Source organism: Rhinolophus sinicus, chromosome 12, assembly GCF_057876585.1.
Source record: "Rhinolophus sinicus isolate RSI-liver-muscle chromosome 12, RSI-T2T, whole genome shotgun sequence".
NCBI lineage: Eukaryota > Metazoa > Chordata > Mammalia > Chiroptera > Rhinolophidae > Rhinolophus > Rhinolophus sinicus.
Genome location: NC_142512.1, coordinates 22,456,419 through 22,480,018, shown reverse-complemented (window position 1 = coordinate 22,480,018; position 23,600 = coordinate 22,456,419). Strand labels below are relative to the sequence as shown.

The window sequence follows — 23,600 nt, the reverse complement described above, 5'->3', positions numbered from 1 at the left end:
GGTGCCAAACTTTTTTGGACAAAACTTCATGTTTCCAGAATATTTTGTATTTCAAAATTGTAAGTAAGGGATTAGGCATGTACATCATACACATGAAGAAATCATCTCAAAACAGAAGGCAGAAAGTAGAGATGGGACTTCAACTCAGGCCTGCAAATAAATGTATGCTTATGCGGGGAAAACTGCAAATAACCAAGTGTCTCTTCTTAGTTTAGACATCATGCTCTCAGATGTGAAGAAACAAAGAGATTTCAATGAATTGCAAGGCTTATTGTGTACTCTTTTGTACAAGGGCCCACGGTGCTAGCAGGTGGAGGGGCAGTAAAGAGTCAGAGATCGTGTCTGACCACAAGACAGACAGACGATGATGGAAGAAAGATTTAGGACACATCTGTAGTGAAAAATAGACTGGTAAGAGCTCTAGAATTATGAAGCCCTGAAGTGACTGACCTGAAGAACAGAGTGAGGGGAAGCTCACACCAAAGGTGCTGCCCTTGGTTAGACCTTGGAGGAGGAACGGAAGTGTGAATGAGGAAGAAGCACTTTGGGTGAGGGAGGCTGGCTGCACAAAGATCCAGAGGTGGGAGCTACTTCAAGGTCCGAATAATGAACGGCCTAGTGATTTTTGTTTGTTTGGGAGCATTTGAGTGCCAGAGAGTTCAAGATTTTACATTTGATTTAATTATTATCAAGCTGTCTGGGCAGCTTAAAATCACTAAGAAAAAGATCATGAGAAATCCAAGGTGGCAGAGCCCTTTGGCTACAAAATGACGCAATTAACTGAGGAAGAGATTATGAGAAGAATATATCTACTGGGAAGAAGAACAGAACTGGGAAAATGTTGAGTTTTAAATTTTAAGTAAGTTGAAATTGAGGTGTGTGAATAGCATCAATAGGTCTCTGCACATGATCTTAGTTCTCTGATTTGTAACATCTACTCTGGTTGCTAAGAGGCTTTTTATGTTTACTTCTTTGGTCTGATCACACATTCTCCAGTGAAGCGTGGTTCTATGTATATGGACCAAACAAACAAGACTGAGAAAGCACGGGTTCTAATCTTTCAGCAGAAGAACTTCAGAGCAAAGTAAAACAAGGGAAGAACATGTACTGACTTGCACTTCTGCCACTTATGTAGCAACTTCCTTGTATGTCAACACGGCTGTTCCCAGGCCTGCAATTTTTAAAGAATGCTGGCCAATGTGATGAAGACATTAGCACAAAACAACCCAACCTCCCTGTAAGCCAGTTATCAAGGAAAAGGAGTGATCAAAAGATGAAATTCCTTTAAAGAATGTACGTAATGCGCTTCAATGTTGGCGGTTTAATACATTTTTTGAAAAACTTTGTAAACTCGGTATGAAAGTATCACTTTCATATGCAATCCTTTTCTTATTAAGTTAGTTTTAATTAATAAACTTTAACCTTTTTAATAGGTCACTTTAGTTATTTACTAGCAATTAAATTCCTGAAATGCTATATTCCTGAATTCTTTTTAATACTTCAAAATAACTATCAGCAGAAACTACCCTATAAACATACATGAGATGCTTTAGGAAAAAACAATAGACATCTATCACTAATATACTTACTTGATTTCAACTCATGATAATCATAGCAGGGCAAAATAGTGTATTCCTCTAGTTAGAGTCAATCCAGTGAAGAAATTCACTAATGTATACATTGATAAGAGAAATAAAGCAGCCTTCACTGGGCTCTTTAAATAAGCGAGTAGATTTTAGAAAGACTTTACTTGAATTCTTTGCTCTCTGCCAAAGTCCACCTGTTTACATCAGTTGTTTAGAAACACTCAACAGGATTATTTCCAAAGAGCAAATGGCAGGTCAAGTTTAGAACACGTGACTTCCTCACTAATTATATTTAAACTGCACACAGTAAGAAATCAAATTCCCCATAGGACACTGGAGAAAGCCTGAATTCTTAATCTTCAAAGAAAAACACCAAAAGGTAATGTTAAATTGAAATATGCTCAATTACATATTAGAACCAAATGTAACTTTTAGTATATATTAGATTTCTGAAATTAAAGTTTGAGCTTTAAGTTTTTTTAAAAAAGGAATAGTTAACCATGCTCAACACGGGTGAGCTGCATCACCTCAAATGTGCCTATTTGATTATAGGATAAAAGAAAATGAGCCTGAATTTAAAAACAGCTTACTGGTACACTTTTAACTGTTACTATTAAACTTACTATTAAACACAGTATACATCTGTACTATGTATTCAGAGTCCACATCTTAAAAACACTGGACTAAGACTCAGGTTCAAGTTCTAGTTCTGGTCATTTTTAGATATGTGTCCTCAGGCAAGTCAGGCTCTTTCTCTGAGCCCATCTGTAAAATGAAGAGGTTGGTTTTGATCACTTCTAAATTTCCTTCTATCTTAGAAATTATGAAATTTGTTAAACCAAAGAAAGGTTGGTGTTTCCCCAGGAAAAAGGTTCCTTCATTTTCCTCCCCCTTCAAAAAAGCTAGTCCTGAGATTTGTTTGTGATACAAGTGTCAGAGTAAATTTCTGTAATTATTTTGAAACAGGACAGTGATGTTCAGGCTGTCACTCCTCGGCCTGTTCCTCCTACTTGTTGATAACACTTCGGGGACAAGTCCACCACCGCTGACCGCAAATTCTACAGCAGTCTCGCAGGCCACGCCGAGCGTGAGTTCTCAGACAAGCCCAAATCCCAGGGCAACTCCAGACCTCCACGTGACCCCAAGTGTCAAGATGCGCTCAAATTCTACAACAAACCTGAATTCCAAAACAACCTCGAATCCGGCACCTCTGGAAATAGCAGGGACCCCAAAGATAGCTACCCCCATGAATACGACGACTATGACCAGTGGTGGCACCACGCTGAATCCAACGGGCAGCACTCACTTTCTTTGCTACGTAATATTTTTGCTGTTTTGTGTGCAATCAGCCTGACGTGGACTTGAACTCTCTACATTCCTATCTCAGTTCTTTATCATCTGCTGAATGATAACAAGCACACTAGGAAAATCAAATTTATTTCAACTTACTTCCTAGGAGGTTATCATTATCCTAGCTTAATTTGGTTGTTTGCAAATTTTAGTTGTGTAAGCCTGATTATTACCTCAATACGGTTTCCTTCCTTACAAATGCTTTAAAAAAAAAAAAAAAGCAAAATACCAATGTGTGCAAAAATTGAATTGAAAATCAGATTTTTACATTAAAGGTATAAGAGAAGAAATTATGCTGGTCATGTTTAAGCAAAGTATGCTTGTGTGTGTGTGGGGGGGTGATCAGGAGTGACATGTTGTTTTTGTATTATTTCATTTTTTATTAGACAAAAAAGTGCTAATCTGATAAGTAGAAACTAGAATGCTCTATGAAACAATACACCTATCTGTGTCACCATATTTCATGAAGGTGTAATAGCAATATGTTGTTACAGTAAAAAGGGGCCTATTCTGCTAACCTTTGGAATGCATAATACAGCTGATCCAGTGAAAAGATTATCTTGCTTTTAAAAAAATATATTAATTCCTGTTTTTCAGTTACAGTTGACATTCAATATTATTTTATATTAGTTTCAAGTTTACAGCATAGTGGTTAGACATTTATATAATTTATGCAGAGATCTTTCTGATTAGTCTATGGCGGGGTACCCACCTGGCACTACACATAATTGTCAACATTATTGACTATATTCCCTATGCTGTACTTTACATCCCCACGACTACTTTGTTAACCACCAATTTGTACTTCTTAATCCCTTCACCTTTTTCACCCAGCTCCCCAACCTCCCTCCCTCCTGGCAACCGTCAATTTGGTCTCTGTATCTATGACTGTTTCTGCTTTGTTTGTTCATTTATTTTTTTCCTTTAGATTCCAACTATAAGTGAGATCATACAGCATTTGTCTTTCTCAGTCTGACTTGTTGCACTTAGCATAACACCCTCTAGGTCCCTCCATGCTGTACCACATCTTCTTTATCCAAGATTATCTTGCTTTAAGTAAACATTTATCTTGTATTTCAAATGGTCATTTATAAAACAGATGCCTATAATTCAGAACTCTTCCCTACAGAAATATATTTCGTAACTATTGGTGAGATTTTCATGCTGGTCCAAAAAGGTTAACTTAACCCAAAAACCTAGTACAAAAATTCAACAGTATTAATAACCAACCATGTTATTAATATTACATTCGTTAAGGTTTGAAACTCAATTCTGATTCTTTACTAGTTGTGCTACCATGAGTTAAATACAGGACCCAGTGTGATTCCCAAACAAACTGACTACAAGCGATTCACTGGAGGTGCCTGTTAAATCTATAGATTAAGCTCGAGCCCTCAGATTTTAATTTGGCAGCCCAGGTAGGGCTGGGGATGTTTGTTTGAATTCTCCAGGTCATTCTGGTAGCTAGGTTTGAGAATGACTAACTTCCCTAGGTTTCAGTTTATATACATGTCAATCACTGTTACTAATACTAGCTCAGAAGGTTATTGTGAGAGTTAAATGAAGTATTATATAATATGCACAGTTTGTATGATGCAGAGAAAGCACTCAGTAAATGTTAGTTATTATTATTACTATTACCACTGAAAAAGCAGTTGCCAGGTATCACAATATTCCTAAGGGGAAAACTCTTCATTATAACTTTTAGGTTTTACATTTTTAATTATTCTTACAAAAATAATACATAGTCTTGGCAACAAGTCAAATTGTACAGAGATATGTAACAGAAATATTATAATTGGTCCTTTACCTCCTCCAATCCTACTCCCGTGAGATAAGCAATGTGAACAATTTACTGTATATACTTTCACACATTTCTGTCTATACATATTATATGCATGCGCGCGCGCACACACACACACACACACATATTACTCTGCACCTTGTATGATAAGTGTCAGAATCATCCTTCTGGGTCTTTTTAAAGCTGCATTAGAGGACTTCTGTGACTTTTCCCTGCTCAGAATCCACTTTTCCTCATTCTGGTATCAGGAATCCAATCTTCCCTTGGGAAAACACTGCCCCTCCTCTTTCAGTTCATGCAACTCAAGTAGGGCTGGCTTCACCACTGAGCTCCAGCAATGGGTGCATAATTCAGGCCTAGACAACCATAAAACTACCCTCCCCCACACACAGTGATTTACCTCAGGAATTGGCACGTGACTTAAGTCAGACCAATAAGACCAGTACTTTTGCTGTAACTACTAGGAAAGAGGTATTTTTCCAAGGGGTTCTTAAGCTGGGAGAACACAAGCCATTGCAGGCCATAGCTGAGGAACAGTTGCTTAGGAATAAGACCAACACAAAGAAAGGAGAGTCACGAGACGAGAAAAGAGATGTTCTCCAGATGCCACTGTTCAAAACTCTGCATGCAATCATGCAAGAAGGCAGTCCATCTCCTGATTTTCTTAGGTACATTTGCCAACTGATATTCCTTTTGGTTCACACAAGTTTGCATTTTGTTTTTGTCACTGATAACAAGCAAATATATTTTAACACATTGTATATTATTCCATAATACAGATGTACATAATTTATTCAATAGTTCTCCTTTTAAAACATAGTTTTTCATTTTTTTGCCACTATAAACAATGTCGCAACAATTGTCCTTGTATTTCTGGTACTTTATGACCAGGCAGGAGCATAAGTATATGGGAGGGAATAGCAGGAAAAGATTAGAAATTAAATTAAGGCAAAATTATGGAGCCCCTTGCAGGCCTGATTATGGAACCTGAACTTTATATGGGGAGTCAATGGGGTTATTTAACACGTTGAGAGAGACAAGATTAGATCTGTACTGGAAACCGTCTCCAGAAGCAATGTTAAGATGACCTGGAAGTAGTTACCTGGGGAGTAGGGAGCAGGAGGATAATGCTGCGTTAGTACAGGTAAGAGTGTATATGAGTCTCAGTGATGACAGTGGGGGAAAAATGGTTTCAAAAGACATTTGCAAAGTACCTAGAAGTAATATTAAACCATTGAGGTCCAATTAAACAAACTTAAAACACATAACTTAAGAACGCCCCTAATGAAGGAATAGCACCGGTGGTCAGTTTGAATTACAAGACTGATGGACTAGGAGCATGTTCTTGACATACAGGCAGCCAGAAAATACCAGCGAGCCAGCACCTGGCAATAAAGGTTCTGCCCAACAGATATTTTTTAGCTGAACCACATTATCTTTCTGTGCGATACTGAAGTAATGAAGGAGATACTAGCTGAGGCTAAAGTCAAACAGAAAGAGAAGAATCATGATGTAGAGTTGAACATGAGGCTAAGAGAGAGTCCAAGAGCACAGGCCAGTTCCAGAACTGATAGCCATCTAGTTCTGTCTACACCTGGGCAGGAGCTGCTTTCTTTTTTTTTTTTCCTGAGGCCTATCTTCTTGAGAAAATAAGAATGACTTCTTTGAAATAAAAGGCATCCAAATTGGTAAGGAGGAAGTAAAACTGTCATTATACGCAGATGACATGATACTATATACAGAGAACCCCAAAGATTCCACCAAAAACTATTAGAACTGATAAATGAATTTAATAAAGTAGCAGGATACAAAATTAATATTCAGAAATCAGTTGCATTTGCATACACCAATGATAAACTATTAGAAGGAGAAATTAAGGAAACGGTCCCATTTACAGTTGCTTCAAAAACTATAAAATACTTAGGATTAAATTTAACCAAAGAAGTAAAAGACCTGTATTCAGAAAATTATAAGACACTGAGGAGAGAAATTAAAGAAGATACAGATAAATGGAAACACATACAATGCTCATGGATAGGAAGAATTAATGTAGTTAAAATGTCCATACTGCCTAAGGCAATATATTCAACGCAATTCCTATCAAACTACCAAGGATGTTTTTCACAGAAATAGAACATAGAATCCTAAAATTTATATGGAACCATAAAAGGTCCCGAATAGCCACTGCAATCTTGAGAAATAAGAACAAAGTGGGAGGTATCATGATACCCAACATCAAATCATACTACAAGGCTATAGTAATCAAAACAGCATGGTACTGGCATAAAAACAGACATATAGATCAATGGAACAGAATAGAGAGCCCAGAAATAAACCCATGCCTATGTGGTCATTTAATCTATAACAATGGAAGCAAGAAATTGGGGTAAGAGTAAAGGCAGTCTATTCAATAAATGGTGCTGGGAAACCTGGACAGACACATGCAAAAAAATGAAGCTGGACCACCTCCTACACCATGTACAAGAATAAATTCAAAATGGGTTAAAGACTTAAATGTACGCTCTGAAACCATAAAACTCCTAGAAGAAAATATAGGAAGTAAATTTGCAGACATGACCCTTAGTAATATTTTTACTAATGTATCCCCTCGAGCAAGGGAAGTAAGAGAAAAAATAAACATACGGGATTACATCAAACTAAAAAGTTCTTTCACAGCACAGGAAACCATTTTCTATACAACTGCCAAGTGTATGCGATCCATGGCCATTCAGTCTACTGACATAATCCTCAATTTATGTTAAATTCAGGAACTCAGAAAGATTAATTTCTATAGCTAGTGAACAAGAACTAAGACTAAACAGTCCTTGAGACTCCAAAGCCAGTGGTCCATTATATCACATTGTCTCTAAGGTTCAACTACCTTGAGTTTATGTCACACTAAATGGGAAGAAGTAAAACTGACCAAATAACGTCGCAGATGAGTTCTCAAAAGGAAGGCAGAATGAGACAAGAAAGAAAAAACAATGGCCAGGAAAACAATGCAAGCATCATACCTATTGTTAAGGAGGAGCTCACAGCATTTCCAGAAAGGCTTTCTGGGAACCAACCTTAACTGAAGACAGCGTGAACAAACAGTCAAATTTCTAGGCTGTCACCTATGCCATCTTTATAGAAATTTCCCACAGCTTCTATGAATTATTTGGTAAATCACCCTCATGCTGTCTTATGCAGCATATTACTCAAGTTCTCAGAAACAGACTCTTAAAGTTTCATTTCTGCTTAATAAAGAAGTTCCTGATTATCATGTTGTGGACATTATTGAATCAGAATAAACCTGAAGACAAAGATTCCTTGTGATTTTTTTTACTCTTGCTAATTAATCCATTGTAGGTAGTATTAAAAAAAATTGATGTAGCAAAGAGAAGCCAACGTGAAATAGGGGGTATGAAAAGCAATCTCTAATGTACCGAGCATCACTGTGGGACAGGATGGCTGTTTACCGAGCTACTATATTCTCCCAAGTAAACTTGTTCGCAATTCCAGTAAAGTCAAATCGGAAAAACCAAATCTGTTGTCTCTTTACATGGGCGATCACTTTTAAAAACTCTGTTAAGAAAAACTAAAACATAGTATTTCTTACCTCCGTGCAACATAATAAAATATAGGATTCCCAGCTTTGGAAGTTCCAGCTTGGTAGAAAATACTTAACGTTTTCAAAGCCTTGAACTCTTCTTTTTCGTGTACTTGATGCCTGAAAGAAAAAAGAATAGTTATTAACTCATAGGCTTTATATTGTCCATTGAGTATTTACAAAAAATCTACAATTGGACCAGTGATAAAATATGCAAAATGACAAAATATTTAAAAAGCAACAAACATGCTTTTTGAAGGACAATTTGGCAGCATGTACCAAAAATTTCAAGGTGTTACTCTTTGAACCATAAAGAGTGGTTCTGAGGACTATCCTAAGAAAACTAACGGACAGGCACATTAACTATAGGATTGTTTTTAATCACCGTAATTTTTTTCTAGATAGAAGTTTTTGAGTTTTTATTTATTTGATTTTTTAAGAGTTAAGTTTATCAATCTTTTATTTTCTGGTTTATTGATTTTCATGAATGAGAAAGGCCTTCCTTTGCCCATATTTTCTTCTTCATGGGAGTTTATTCTTGTGAATGATATGAGCATCTTTTTCCAGATGGTTACTCAGTTGTACTAGCACCACTTATTAAGAGTCCATTCTACAGCTTCCTACGTGCCCTCTTTCAGGGAGTACACAACAACTGCAGATCAATAATCATTACCTGCCTTCTGTAGGAAAGAAAAAAGTAAAAATTTTAAAAAGTAAAATAAAAGTTCAACTGCTAAGAAAAAAGGTCCATTCTAATATCCTTGATTCTGAATACTACCTTTTATCATATTAAATTCCTGTATGTATTTAAATATATTTCTGAAAAAGCATGATTTAATTTTTATATATTCTGCTCAACATTAAGTGTGTGTCTTTAACCTGAAGATTTGTGTCATTCACCAACCCTAGAAAATTCTCATCTGTTGTCTCTTCAAATATTACATCTTCACTATTCTCTCTAAGCTCTATATCTGAAACACCTATCAGACATGTTGGACCTTCTCATTCTGTCATCTGTATCTGTTAACCTCTTTCATATTTTCCATTTCTTTATCTCTCTGTACTGACTGTATGCTAGTTAATTTTCTCAGAAATTATCTTCTAGCTATGAATTTTTAAAATGTTATTTTTAAAATATATTTTCTTTTACCTAGTAATGCTATGTGTCTTGTGTCTGGGGGCACAGGGAAGAAGAGAAGTTGTATTATCTCATTCCATCATGTTGCTGGTACCAGGTCATCATTTGTTTAACATTAATGGAAACAACCTAGACATAATTTGATAAGAGAAATAGGTACACATGCATATAGATAAATGACCAGGAGGCGATCTGCCAAATGTTAACTGAAATATCTTTAAGAGGTGAAATAACTGAAGACATTTTACTTTCTTCTTTAGAAACCTATGTTTTGAAAAATTTAACAATTTTTATTTTTATAGTTCAGAAAATTATAAAACTACTTTCATTTCTTTAAAAGAAAAATGGGTCTCAAAGAGCATTAGTGGGAACTTAGAAGAGAGCAAATACCTAACATTTATTAAACATTTTATGTATATACCAGGTACTGTTCTAAGCATCTTACACAGATTAGTCTTCAAAAGCACAGAAGATTGTTTTTTAAGGGAAGGTAGGGTCTTAGGTAAAAGAAGTAATAAAGAAGTTTTCTTAGAAAAAAAGGAAAAATGGCTAGGATATCCTCAGTAATGTTGAATAAAAAAGTTTTATATTTTTGTACTATGTAATTTTCAATTAGGTAATATGAAAATTTTGTATGGAAAAATATTCCTTTAATTACATAGGAATAAACATTCATTGCATTGAGAAAAATATAATAGAGCTAACGATAAAAATTAAGCTGGAAATTGTATATTCATACCTTTCAAACTAATATCAAAGAATTGGAGTCATGTGTACAAAACTATCACCTACAGTAGTTCCACTTATTTGTGGCGGATACATTCTAAGACCCCCAGTGGATGCCGAATACCATGAATAGTACCAAACCCCGTATATACTTTTTCCTAGACATAAATGCCTATGATAAAGTTTGATTTATAATTAGGCACAGTAAGAGATTAACAACAATTACTACTAATAGAACAACTATAATGATATACTGTAATAAAAGTTATGTGAATGGCTTTGTGTTCATGACTAAGCAAAATAAGGGTCACTTGAATACAAGCACTGCGATACCACAACAGTCAATCTGATAACCGAGACGACTATGAAGTGACTACCCAGGAGGTAGCGCATACAGCGTGAATACCGGTGGACAAAGGGATGGTTCATGTCCTGGGCAGGACGGTGTGAAATTTCACTGTGCTACTCAAAATGGTGAGCAATTGAAAAATTATGAATTGTTTATTTCTGGAATTTTTCATTTACTATTTTCAGACTGTGTTTGACCATGGGTAACTAAAACTGTGGAAAGTGAAACCACAAATAAGGGTAACTACTATATATGTAATATGTTTAATAACAGGCACTTACAGTGTAATAAGTCACATTATACGAGTATACAAATCTTTAATGTAAATTAACTTCTGAATGTCAGATTCTGCTTTTTTCTTTCTGCCCCTGGCACACACTATGACCAAACACTTAACCACAGTCACTGTGATGTCCATACTAGGTGACTAAGGGTAAAGTACTATGAAAGTTATTTTAGAGACTAAAGGATTCAACACTACCCTTCACTGGAAAGTCATAAAGGCGAATATTTAACCAGGATCTTTTAGCTCAGACACTAAATCCCTCTAAATCAGATTCAAAACAAATGTCCAAAGAAATAAATTTTATAGCAGTGGTGAAATATACTGTATTTTCTGAGCCTCAATCTAAATACCATTAACTTTTACAAGCGTTCTGAAAAATGTTATTGTGGTATAAAGAGTTCAGCGCTTAGAACCAAAGGACCTGTGAATTAGATGTGGAATCTTGGGCAAATTAGTTATTCGCTTTGAGCTATATTTAACTATAATATGAAAATAATGTTACCCACTCTCCCTTAATAAGTATTAATGCAAAAGTACCTCAACGTAATATGACAAAGTACTAGTCAATAAGATACTATTATTTTTATAAGAAAGTCAACTATAAAACAAAGCATACTTCAATAATATATAGAGTAAGAGAAAAGTTAAATTCCACAATATGGCAATGTGGTTATTAGCTACATCTTTCCTGATAATCCCCTATAAAAAATACAAGCATATCTAACAAGCGGCCTAGTAGTGAACCTTGTGCCTCAACCAAAAAGAAAGCAGTCAAGGTGGTACTTTACCTAGTCATGAATTCCTCAAACTTTGAACTGGTGAGGTTAAGGCTGGACCAATGTGTATCAGCCACAGGTTTGTGCTCTGGAGGACCCAGGTATGCAAGAAGGGTTGCCATCTTATCAAAAGGTCGTCTTCCAACAGCTTTGTGATCCCTAGATATAGCAAATGACTTAGAAAAAAAGTAGCAGTTCACATTTAGCAATACACATTTCTTTAGATTGTCACTTGTTGCTTTTGTTTTTGCTGTCAGCTGGGGGTTCCTACTGATTTGTGAATGGCACCAAAAAGACCTCAGGGGTTATAAGTATACACTGAGACATTTTAGAAATATCACCACTCCCCAAACTGTAAAATTTACATAAAATTTATTTTTCTAGTGATCTGAATCCATTGCCATTAAACAGGCAATCAGTAAGTAAAAATAACCTTCTGATCCACTTTTTCGCAGGATGAAAAGAACCGATTTGAAAACCACTATTCAGGAATTGGACATACTGTCCCTGATACTGTATTTCAGAACACAGCAACCACACATCTAGGTAATACACAAGGACACAAGTATGAAGAATATTTATTACATCATAATTTGAAATAGTGAAAAATAGGAAACCTAAGTATCCATCAACTAGGAAATGCAAAAATAAATTGTGATACAGTCATTCAATGAAATACTAACATAAGTTAAACAAATGATACTTCTCAAATAGAATGTTGTGTGAAGAGACTATATTCAATATGTAATTTCTGTAAAATTTTAAAACACACAAAACTGTTATATATACCTAAGTTTAACATATAGCCATAATTTCTTGTTTTGTCAGTAACAGAGAGAAGTAATATCTTTTTCCCCCAAGAAATAAAATGTTATAAATATCTAAAGAAATATAGCAAAATAAATAATGTTAAAGCTAGGTGGTAGACATAGATCTCTGTTATATTATAGTCTATACTTTTCTGTATGTTTGAAATGTGCGTATTTTTTTAAACAAACCAAAATTAAAAAAACTCTCTAGCATCAAACTACAAGAATATATGTGTGAATTACATAAGAGAAATGAATGTTTGCATTTATAATAAAAGTTCCATAGTTGATTTTAGTGTCACACAGGTAAAGCATCTTCACCTTTCTATGTTAGAGGACACCTCAGTCACGCCCATGTTTACTTCAATCCATTAACAATTCATAAAGGATTAAAATGCTGTCTCTCTTAAACGCCCATCTAATTAGTTATTAGTTAGCCTTAGTTTCATGGTCTTCTACCTTTCCCATGAATGAGCAAACCATTTTTATTGGCACTAAAAAATAATCTGGACTCATTTTACCTTTGTAAGAGAGCTCCTCATACATAGGAATTCAGGCCCTTTACAAACATACATAACTAGAAAGGTCAGCAAGTGATTCAAGCTACAAAAGACTAACTAAAACCAGGTAATGAAACAATTCTCAAATAAGTAATTTCCAAGTATTGACACTCTAAGTACATGCAAATAAAAATCTATATAGAGCTTTATTTGCATGTACTTAGAGTATCACAAATGGGATTATTATAGAATTAAAACATTGGCAATGTTTTAATTATTAAATTCCTAAGAATTAGCTGCTCTTCAGACTCAGATACCAATACTCATTTGACCTTCAGTAAATTTAAACTTCTCTATGCCTGTTGCACATTATGTTTGATAGTTTGCAAGCCCAAAAAAAAAAAAAAAAGCCAAAGGGTTAATTTGTGACTTCTTAGCTTAACATAAAAAGAAAAAAAAAAACCTATAGCACCTAGGTAGATTTCTCGATCATTTAATATGACTTAACTTTTTGTCTACATATTTTTAAAAAGTCTACATTTCTTCATTTATTCTTCCAAACCATAATTCTTATTCTAAGAAGATGCAAAGTGAAAAGTATGACCAATAATTTTATTAATATAAATTCAAACTGGGAGTTTTCAATATGCCCATGACTGGGAAATCTTACCTGTTGCTGGAAAGATACTGGCCAATTTTCTCTTGATTGTTCCAGAGCAGACGATGCAAAGCAAGCACATTGCCATCACTGATGAAGGAAAGACTGTGATTTACTGCATCACTTGTAGGACAATCAGACGCTATGTCAAGGAAAAACCTTCAAAAAATGGAAAATCATTAGAATTTTTAAAACCAGATACACTCACATCTACGTTTGAATTAAATTTATGTCAAGTAACTTTGTGAAAGAAATAAGATTCCAAATATGCAGGGCTTATTCACAAATGATGTGATTGTCTTTAAATGAAACAAGAAGAGAGAAGGAGAAAGTTGGTTTTCCATTTTTGATACCTAGCTTCAGCCTCAGAGTCGGCTCTGAGGTCAGACAACAACAAAATTTAGACAGTGAAGCTCTGGAGAGAAGCCTGTATTTTGTAGATAAGGAAATGGAAGCCTATACAAGACAAAAGACTTCCCCAAAGTTGTATTACCGGTTAGGGCCGGATCAGAACCTTTGTTCTCTTAACTCTCTATGATAGTCAATCTGCTAGAATATGAATCCTATTCTGACATTCACTTTCTCTCCAATATGGCTTGCAGTCCAACAATACACCTTTTAAACTCCAATTAGAAAGAAATTGATGTAAATTAAAATGAAAAAAGGGAAGAGAAAATTGTACAATCTAGCTTAGACTATGAGTCAGATCAATTACATTCACACTGCATGAAAAGCAGAATTCTGGACATTAACTTACATTTATAAAGCACGTCCTCATAAATTACCTCATTTGTTTCTCTAAATCAATTCAGACAGGAAAATATTGTATAATCCCTAGTTTACAGATAAACCAACAACTCAGAGATAAACAAAAAGCAACTAATTAGCTATGGAAACCCAATAGACTTCAAGTTTTCTAAAATCGTAGAAGTTCAACAGTTGTCCAGTTATGAACAAAATCTTATGCATCGGCATTATTTGGTTTACAGAGTAACATTTTAGTTGATATAATTCCAAGTTGAAATATCAAAAATACTCTACCAAAAAAATTATGATTATACACTATTATGCGTTATCTGTATCATTTTGGTTTTAGTTTTTCCTAAAGTAATCTTTTCCATCTTCCTCTCACCCACTTTGTAACAACTTCAAATCCTTTATTTTAGCAATATGTCATATCCCTCCTGGTTTACAAATATGGAAATCACTATCAATTATAAATATGGGTATACTTCATCACTATCTTTTATAGTAAAATAAAATAAGATTAACTATGTTCTTGACCTAGGAAATGAAAGACCTACACAGCAGCTTCCTGTACACCAAGTATATGGACTTAAGTGAAATTGAAAATATTTGACTCAAACAGAGCAATCAACTAACTGGCAGGCTGCTTACCTTCGTGCTGCATCAAAGTTGCTTTTCACAAAATCATTAAAAGGCCGCATATGCTCTTCTTTGGTGAAGAGAACATGATTGGCGATACTCTGAAGTATCTAAACAATAAAACAGGTTATAAAGAATCAGATTGTTTATTGTATGAAGTCTACACATTTGTATGTTCTTTAAAAAACATGAATTTTCTCATCAATATATCTACTGGAAGTTAAAATCCATTATTCCTCCTACAAATACTAGGTGTTGTTTCTATTCTTTCCCAAATATAAATGTAATTATACACACACACACACACACACACACACACACACACACACACACACACATTTACGTATCTAAAAATACACATTAAAATTTTTTTATGTCTTTTCAACAAAAAATCATACAGTATACATTTTGGTCTTCATTTCAGAATTTCTAGAAAACTATCTTCAGAAGACTTGCTGAAATATTTTCTCATGATAATAAGACCCATCAGTTATCAATCTAATGAATTCCTTTGTGATACAAACAAATAAAAATAAAAGCACCTAAGTGAAAACTACAGGGCATTTATAAAATAAATGAAGTACAGTAACTATGTAAAGCAGAAAATTTAGCTGAAAGAGAATTTAAAACAGATTATCAAAATAATTCTTCACCTTTGACATTAACTTCAAGCCCCTTTCGATTCTAGGTGGTGGCTTTTTATCTAAAATCCCTGCTTCATATGGTGAGACAATGGCAGGATTGATAAATCTGAGGAACATGGCACTTCCTACGGCACCGATGCTGTTCTGAGGGAAACGCTGACTAACCACCTAAAAACAAGGAGTTGAGAATTGAATATATGGTTTATATTAAAACAAAGAAATCGGAAGAAAGAGCTTGAAGGGCAAATTTTGCACAAAAATTGAACAGACCAAGCCTCATGAACAACACATTTCTATTTTTTTCCTACTCCCAAAACATCAGTAAATGAAGTTTATCCTCAATTCCTGCCCACCATCATTTTAAAGCACAATAAAAATACCTAAGAAAAATCTCACAGATGAGTTGTATAGAAGAGACCTGAAAAAAGATCTTAATTTTATTATTGTTATACTGCAGGTTTGATGAGTAACAAAAACAGACCAAATTTTCAAACAAAGATTATCATGTTTCACGAAGATTAACAGACATCAGAGTATGGTCAACTTAGAAGATGAAGCTAAATTTTCAACAGCACACCCCTTAAACATCTAATACCTAGTAGCAAATACTTACGTTTTGCTGTGTACCAGGTACAATTGAATTTCTTCAGCAAAATGTTTGCCATATACAAAACAAAACTTAGTTTTCTTAGATTCCTATTGAGAGAAAAAACTTACTTATAAGTAACGTTACTGCCAGTTCTTTTTTCTTCATCAGAATGCCTTATAAGGACCTACCTATTATTTAAACCATGAAGGACTAGAATTCTTGGGACCTAAAGGAAAAAAGGATCATACCAGAAGAAGAGTGAACTCCTATATTTACCTCAATTTATAATTCTGTCAAATTATGTGTGTGTGTATGTATATGTATACACACACACACACACACACACACACACACATAAAAGTTAAGGATTCAAGAAATGGTTGCCCACATTGAAAAACAATGTGAATTCAATATTTAAAATGGATTTTTCTTTTTGTCTTCATAAAACATTCTATTTTGAAGGTAAAGTGATAGATTAGATTGGAGAAAATGTTATGTGAAACTGGCTCAGCTCCCATCTCTTCCTCCTGTTTTAAATTAACATATGTAAATGATACTATTCTGAAATTTACACTTTTTACAGATAATACAAGCATATTTATTTTTAAAGAACATTTATGTAACATTTTAATCTTTACAACTTTTCTTGCTTAGTGTGGCTTACTGCTGAAAGCAGTGGTAACTGTAACGGCAAAACCACAGCACTCCACTCAATATTCTGGGATTCCAAGAATAAACCTGCATTTCTAAAGATATTAGGGAAAATGAGAAAATGGGATTTATGTGCAGAATCTCACATAACTCTAGTTTTCTTCACAATGCCTCGATAAAGTAATACATTTTGTCATGAATTCCAATGGCTCACTGAATCCAGATTAACGCTGGAAAGAATAAGGATAATTTCATTTCATTCTATTTCTTCACATGGTATACATTTTAAACGTGTGTTCGTATTCACTGCCTAAAATCTCAAAACACTTTTCTATCACATCTGATAGGGAATTAGTAAAAATAAGACTTTAGAGAGTAATTTTTTTAAGCCAAAGAAAATCTTTGTAAGAGATGATAACAGTGATGAATTATAACTAATATATTCTCAGCTTCACTTAGGCTACATTGCTCAGGAAGCTTCCTTTGTGTTATACCATGTTTCCCTGAAAATAAGACCTAGCCGGACAGTCAGCTCTAATGTGTCTTTTGGAGCAAAAATTAATATAAGACCCGATCTTACATTATATTATATAAGACCCGGTCTTATTTTACTATAAATTTTTGCTCCAAAAGACACATTAGAGCTGATTGTCTGACTAAATCTTATTTTCGGGGAAACACGGTAGTACTTAGAGTGCCACTGCATGAAGAACAACCTTACACTTACATAAGGGGAAACTGGTGAAAGCAGCTACATATAGCAGCCTGAGTGGAATGGCTTTAAAACCTAAATACTGTTTTAGAGTTATTTTTAGCTGAAAAACAGTTTTAGAAATAGAATGAAGAATAAAATTCAAGCGCTTTTACTAATCTAGTATAGTGTTTAACTTTTGGGGGAGTAAGAACAGAAAAATGAACATATACATACATATAGACAAAATTCTTCAGTTTCTGAATGTTCACAGACCACCATTGCTACAGAATTTAGAATTCCCAAATTTTAATCTCAAAACAGAAGAAACATATCAACAAACCTACAAAATTTTAAAGCCTTTAAGGAATGAGCAAGGAGGAAGAGGATTAAAAATGGTTTTATATTTAACTTCAAATAGGTTGTTAAAAAAATTAGCATATATTCACTTTAATCAATTAAAATCCTGAAATGGTTTAAAAGTAAAAGCCACAGTTTGGTTACCAAAGAACCAGTTAATTTATAAAATAGTAGCTTGCTGCAAACGTGTCTTATAAAAATCAATAACATATATACATGGAAAGCTCTTTGAAAATACATTTTGAAAGTAGTTTTTTACTGGTTTTCTCTATGACAAAAAAGTTTTCAAGTATGATTCACATTTATATACCTGATTTATACTTAACACTACTCAGTCTCAGAATTTAATGAAAATCTGAGTGAATTATTTCCCAAAGGGAGAATATTATAAAACTTGTGAAAAAGTACTACACATTCACCATCTTCCACATCTTCAAAAATAATTTATGTCAAAGCTCAAAATATCCCTACCTCAGGAAGACATTGTTTCATGCATCATCTCATTATGTATTTCACTAATGATACAATAGTATCACTGATAAAAACATGGTAAAATGTAATCAATATTAATAAATACTTTTTCTTTCACTACTAATTTACACCACTGTATTTTTACCTCATAATATACACATACTCAAGTGTTTGTTTTTTAATCTGTAAAAATGTAATTTAGATCAAAAAGATATTCTGTATAAAGGTCAAAGTTGGGCCAGTCTATATGCTGAAATCAGTTATCCAGTCAAATATCCCTTTCAATCCCCTTAGTAAAATCATGTTACAAATAATGCACTCATAAACTGTCCATCAGCAAAAGGATCACTACCCATACATGCTTAATTACCTGAGTGAAGCAGACAATTAGCTTCTCAAAGGAGATCTAATTATACATTATATACTTGAGTATAATAAACAGAAGCATCTATAATATGACTACACAGCTATATACCAGAAGCCAGAACCTTCTCTACAAATTTTACATATTCCAATCCATGATACATATACCCAAAAGAAAGTCAGCTTGCTTTTAAAAGAAAAGATCATTAGATTCTGGTAAGCCAATAACTCCGTAAACCAACATTTAAAATTTATAATGACTATACTGTCTTCATATTTTGGAACATGTTCTAAAATATCTCAAATTACCAATTAGATTCCCTTTGTTTCCATGAGGACCTCATATCACCTGTACTGAGAAATACATTCCAAAACTTAGTGTTACCCAGAAACTTAAAAAAAAACAAAAAAAAAAAAACCCTGAAAATAACACTAGTAGAAAAAACATTTCAAGGAACAATTTTAGACAAAATCTTAATAAATAAAGCAATGTTAGGAAGGCTAGAAAACATGCTCTAGAGAAACACAGAAAGCCTTAATTTTAATTTATGTGATATACTACACAATGGCATTAGTAAAACAAGAGTGTTAGAAACAGTAAATTAATTTCAACAGTGATGGTGTATATTATGTTAAACCCACGTATGCTGAGAATTAGAAGGCTGAAGCATTAGAAAGAAACGTTTTTATTAAGCAAGACGGGCATCCAATCCAATTTATTTGCTCACAGCTGATCAAATTTATTTAACAAACTCAAAAAGTAAATCTTGAATGGATATAAAATTCATGTCTCTAAATTTTAATTCAGTCCTGAATTTAAAATAGAAATTTATTCTATGTAAACTTAGATAAGGAATCAAAGATGAAAGATGTATACTATATTCTAAATTATCTTTTTAAGTAAACTACCTACATGACTCCTGAAGGTTTTTACATCTTTCTCTAAAATCATTTAGATTACAGGAGCAAATACTTAGCCTGATAAGGATAAATCCAACTGACAGATAATGGCAAATTTAAAATGAAGGCATGTTATATTTTGGACAAATTCCACTCATCGGAAGAAAATAATCTTGGCTACCATAATTTTCTTCCTTTTAAATTAGGGCAAGTTCATAGAAGTAGGAAGTATATTCATATCATGTTTGCAAAATGAGGTGTTTCTCTACAAATACAAACTCACTGAGTTTTCCTTTATTTTAAAAGTAGTATGTTCTCAGTCCCAATAGTTTAATAATGATTTTTTTCTAAGGTAAAAGTGGTTTTACCATTAGGATTTCTATAATCTAAGCACAAATATCTAAATTCTGGCTGGGATGGTCTAGATAAAAATATTATAGAGTAAAAAACTACAATTTAGCAACTTTTAGGTAAGTTTAGAAAGTGACACTTTCCCTCCATATACTTCTAAGAATTAAGAAAAACTTTCATCTCTAGAAAAAAGATACCACTCACATTACCTGCAAACAAGAAGCAAGAATGAAGAGAATCAGCATTTCCTAAGGCCTTGAAATTAAGTTTCTTTTGCATTCATTTATAATTTTAAAAATAACAATAATAAAATTAGACTAGGTATATCCAATGCAACAAATGCCCCCAAAATGCCTTTGGGATAAATCAAACCAAAGGAACACAGAGAATGTTTCAATGTAACTTAATTCCAGGGTTAATCGAAATGAAAGCTATTTTGTGCCAGAATTAGTAGAATGATTTTACAGTGAAGGTCAAATAGGCTGAAGTGAAGATGTTCTTAACAAACAGCAAAAGATTTTTGTTTTGCTTTGAAAGAAACAGCTAATAGAAAGTTCTCCAAACTTACTGATTTTTTGTTTTCCTTTTTTTCTTTTACTGTAGCTTTATTCAGTAGGGAGTGGCAAGTTGCCTACAGAACAGAGATGAGCACAAACAAGTCACAGCACCAACTACATACAGCAACAATAACAACGTTGGCTTGTCCATAAAATTATGCGATCAAATGTAACACAAATGGAATCAACAAAAAATTAGAAATCAACTCAATTTTGAGGGATGAATTTTATTTCTGGATTTCCATTTTTTAATACAGTTTTAAGCCAAAGCACTAAATAAACAGCAAGAAATGTTGAGACAATCATATCTACTATTTCTGGCTATAAATCACAGAAAAGCTCTCCCCAAGTGAATTTGAGGATATTTAATATTTACATTTCAGTTAAGTCCTACCTTTTGAAAAGATGTTAATTATAGTATCAGTATTAAAATGTTGAGTATAGTAGATCACACTATAAAACACTTATGTGTCTACATGATTTTTTCTTGATATATAAATATTTCTCTGTGTATCCTTCAATTGACTTAAAGTTTTTTCAATAGCTTGCATTTAATTTAGAGTCTACTAATTTAAAAATAAACATTAAATGACTAAATATAATAGAAAAAGTCACCTTAGAGATTCTAAACTACAAATCTCTCTCTCTTTAAGGAAGATTACTCTTAAATTTCACATATTTTTCTGATTGCAGGCCACTTCCTGAAAAAGTTGTAATCAGAAGAGGTTAAAAGCTCTGCAACATTTGGGAGAAGAATGTTATCAGCTCGACTAGAAATAAGCATTAATATTAAAGTGAAGAAACCGCAGAGAAAATTATAGAACAATATTGTAAGCCTGCTTAAAAATTTTCACATATTTGACCACTTATATTAGAATGTCTCAAAAAAACAAAAACAAAAAAACAACAACTATCCCCCCCAAAACAACAAACAACAACAAAAACCCAAAGAGACATATTGGTTTCATCTATCAGAGTTCCTTATAGGCCAAGAAGTTCTTTTAAAATTAAGACTCCTGATTGAACTAGATTAGGCACAACAATTATTTAAAAAATATTTTAAAAACCAAATTAGAATTCTTTAATCCACCATACATGGCATTTTATTCTAGGAATTCTGTGTATGCAACACCATAACCTATGACAACTTGGGTTTAAAGTTAATTTGACACTTGTTCATCCATCTGTCCATCCAAGTAGTTATGCATCTACATACTAGATATCATCCTAGGCATTGGGAGACAGCAGTAAAACATGAAGACATAGTTCTTTTCTCATGGAGCTTCGGTTCAAACTTTAAACTTATATATACAAAAGCACTAGTAACCAAATATCATATATCACAAAATATCACAAAAACGCAGTATTATATACGTTTTTCAATTATGGTATATAACTATCATTTACAGCCTTAAAATTTCTGCTTGGAGAGCAGGTTTACTGGAAAAAGATGATACTTATTTAGAATCAGAATAGTTATCTTTTCTCAGAATTCTCTCACCATAACTTAAAAAAATAGCCTTTCTGGGAATTATTTTCTCATTATTCCAAAACTATCAAAAGGAGAAGCAGAAATAAATACACAAGAAAATGCCTTAATTACAAATCTACACTGTTCACAGTTGGCTGGCTCTTCTAATATAAACTTAACCTAATTCACTAAACAAGGAGGCATATAAAATAAGAGACTTGTTTAAAGCATGATTTGGAAGAGCCTTAATAGTCAAAAATATGAATTCAAGTAAAAAAAGCTAAAGCTCAGAGAAGTTTATTAGCTAGCAATATTCTCACTTAGCTTTCAAAATTTCGCCAGTAGGTCTCAAAGCAGGAGCCATGTTTACTAGGGGAAAATAAAACCCAACAACAAAACAATCAACTACTATTCCTTCCCAGCAGAACATAAAAGTACAAAGGTGGCATTATGTTACTGCCAAAGTCAAAAGGGCAAAAAAAAAAAGGCAGAAGAGGGCAGAGGAATAAAAATAAAAGAGCAAACTAAGGAGAAAACTACATTTGAAAGGAGATGCAATGAAAGAATATCTTGAGATCAAAACTTTTTTCCCTATCTTTATTTTTTAACTAGTAAATGTAAAATTCCCTATCGGTCACTTATTAAAAAAATAAAATCTTATTTATAAATAACATACTATATCTTTGCTCTTTAGTACTCTACATTCCAACAATAAATTTACCCAATACTTCAAAATAATACAACATTTAAATAATGTTCTTCAAGGGAATAATTTTATGTGAAATTTTAATATGATAATTCAGGTGTATTATATTTTATTATGAACTGCTTTTAAAAGCACAGCACACAGTGTTTAATAAGCTACCAATTATAACCTGGCTCTATTTTCTGAATTATTTTCACCATTTCCCTCCTAACTCTGAAAGCTGGCAAGAATCTGGTTTACTTGGGTGGGAGGAGTAGCTGACTTTATTCCTTCATTAAATATTTCCTAAGTACTTACTAAGTGCCAAGCCCTGTTCCTTTCACCTTATCAGAATCATGGTCTCAAACTGGACTCCAAGTTTGCTGATAAAATAAAAAACATATTATTTTTTATTGGGTGACAACCACAGGAAGAATTTCTACTAAAACCTACTAGACCATGTAATCATGTAGTCAGTACTCATTCACTTTTAACCAGTGAAAGTCAAAGCCACAGCCACTTTAGAAATCTAATTGTTCTCTGAAAAGAGCTATGACTAGGCCAACCAAGAAGTTGACCCAGACTATTTTTAATCTGTGCTCATCATTTCTTGTCTTTTAAACAGAAGAATTACTGAATTAGATTTAAAGAGCAACCTGAATAATGCCCAAACTTAAGAGAAGATATTATTCACTATATTAAGTTTCATGGTATAACTAAACCATCCTATAGTCTCAAAAAATTATGTGGGGTTCTTCTAAGCTTCCTTGAGCTATTTTGAAAAAGTCGTGATAAATTGAGAGTTTTACTGTTAAGTATGCTTTACCATCTACGTATATGGTGAAAATTTTTTTATAGGTACAGCAGATACATCTTTGTAAGTAGGAATGGGGGGAATATTCCCACA

At 33.5% G+C, this 23,600-nt stretch overlaps 1 protein-coding gene and 1 long non-coding RNA gene across 13 annotated transcripts in view; one reads left to right on the top strand and one right to left on the bottom strand.

Moving 5' to 3' along the window:
- Positions 1-23,600, bottom strand: part of NF1 (neurofibromin 1) — a 209,195-nt gene that overhangs the window by 80,985 nt on the left and 104,610 nt on the right. For 10 of the 12 annotated variants that reach the window (XM_019750679.3, XM_019750681.3, XM_019750685.3 and 7 more), the window contains 6 exons: positions 20,549-20,611; positions 15,614-15,772; positions 14,973-15,070; positions 13,587-13,733; positions 11,620-11,766; positions 8,342-8,452 (listed from right to left, as the gene is read on the bottom strand). In XM_019750679.3, coding sequence (XP_019606238.2) covers positions 8,342-8,452; positions 11,620-11,766; positions 13,587-13,733; positions 14,973-15,070; positions 15,614-15,772; positions 20,549-20,611 — 725 coding nt within the window. The remainder of the gene's footprint in view (positions 1-8,341; positions 8,453-11,619; positions 11,767-13,586; positions 13,734-14,972; positions 15,071-15,613; positions 15,773-20,548; positions 20,612-23,600) is intronic. The other 2 variants (XM_019750687.3, XM_074320823.2) reach the window with 1 other exon arrangement.
- LOC109457646 (uncharacterized) lies at positions 1,903-3,492 on the top strand. The gene is made up of 2 exons (XR_002139055.3): positions 1,903-1,965; positions 2,553-3,492. It is a non-coding gene; the product is annotated as an uncharacterized LOC109457646 (long non-coding RNA).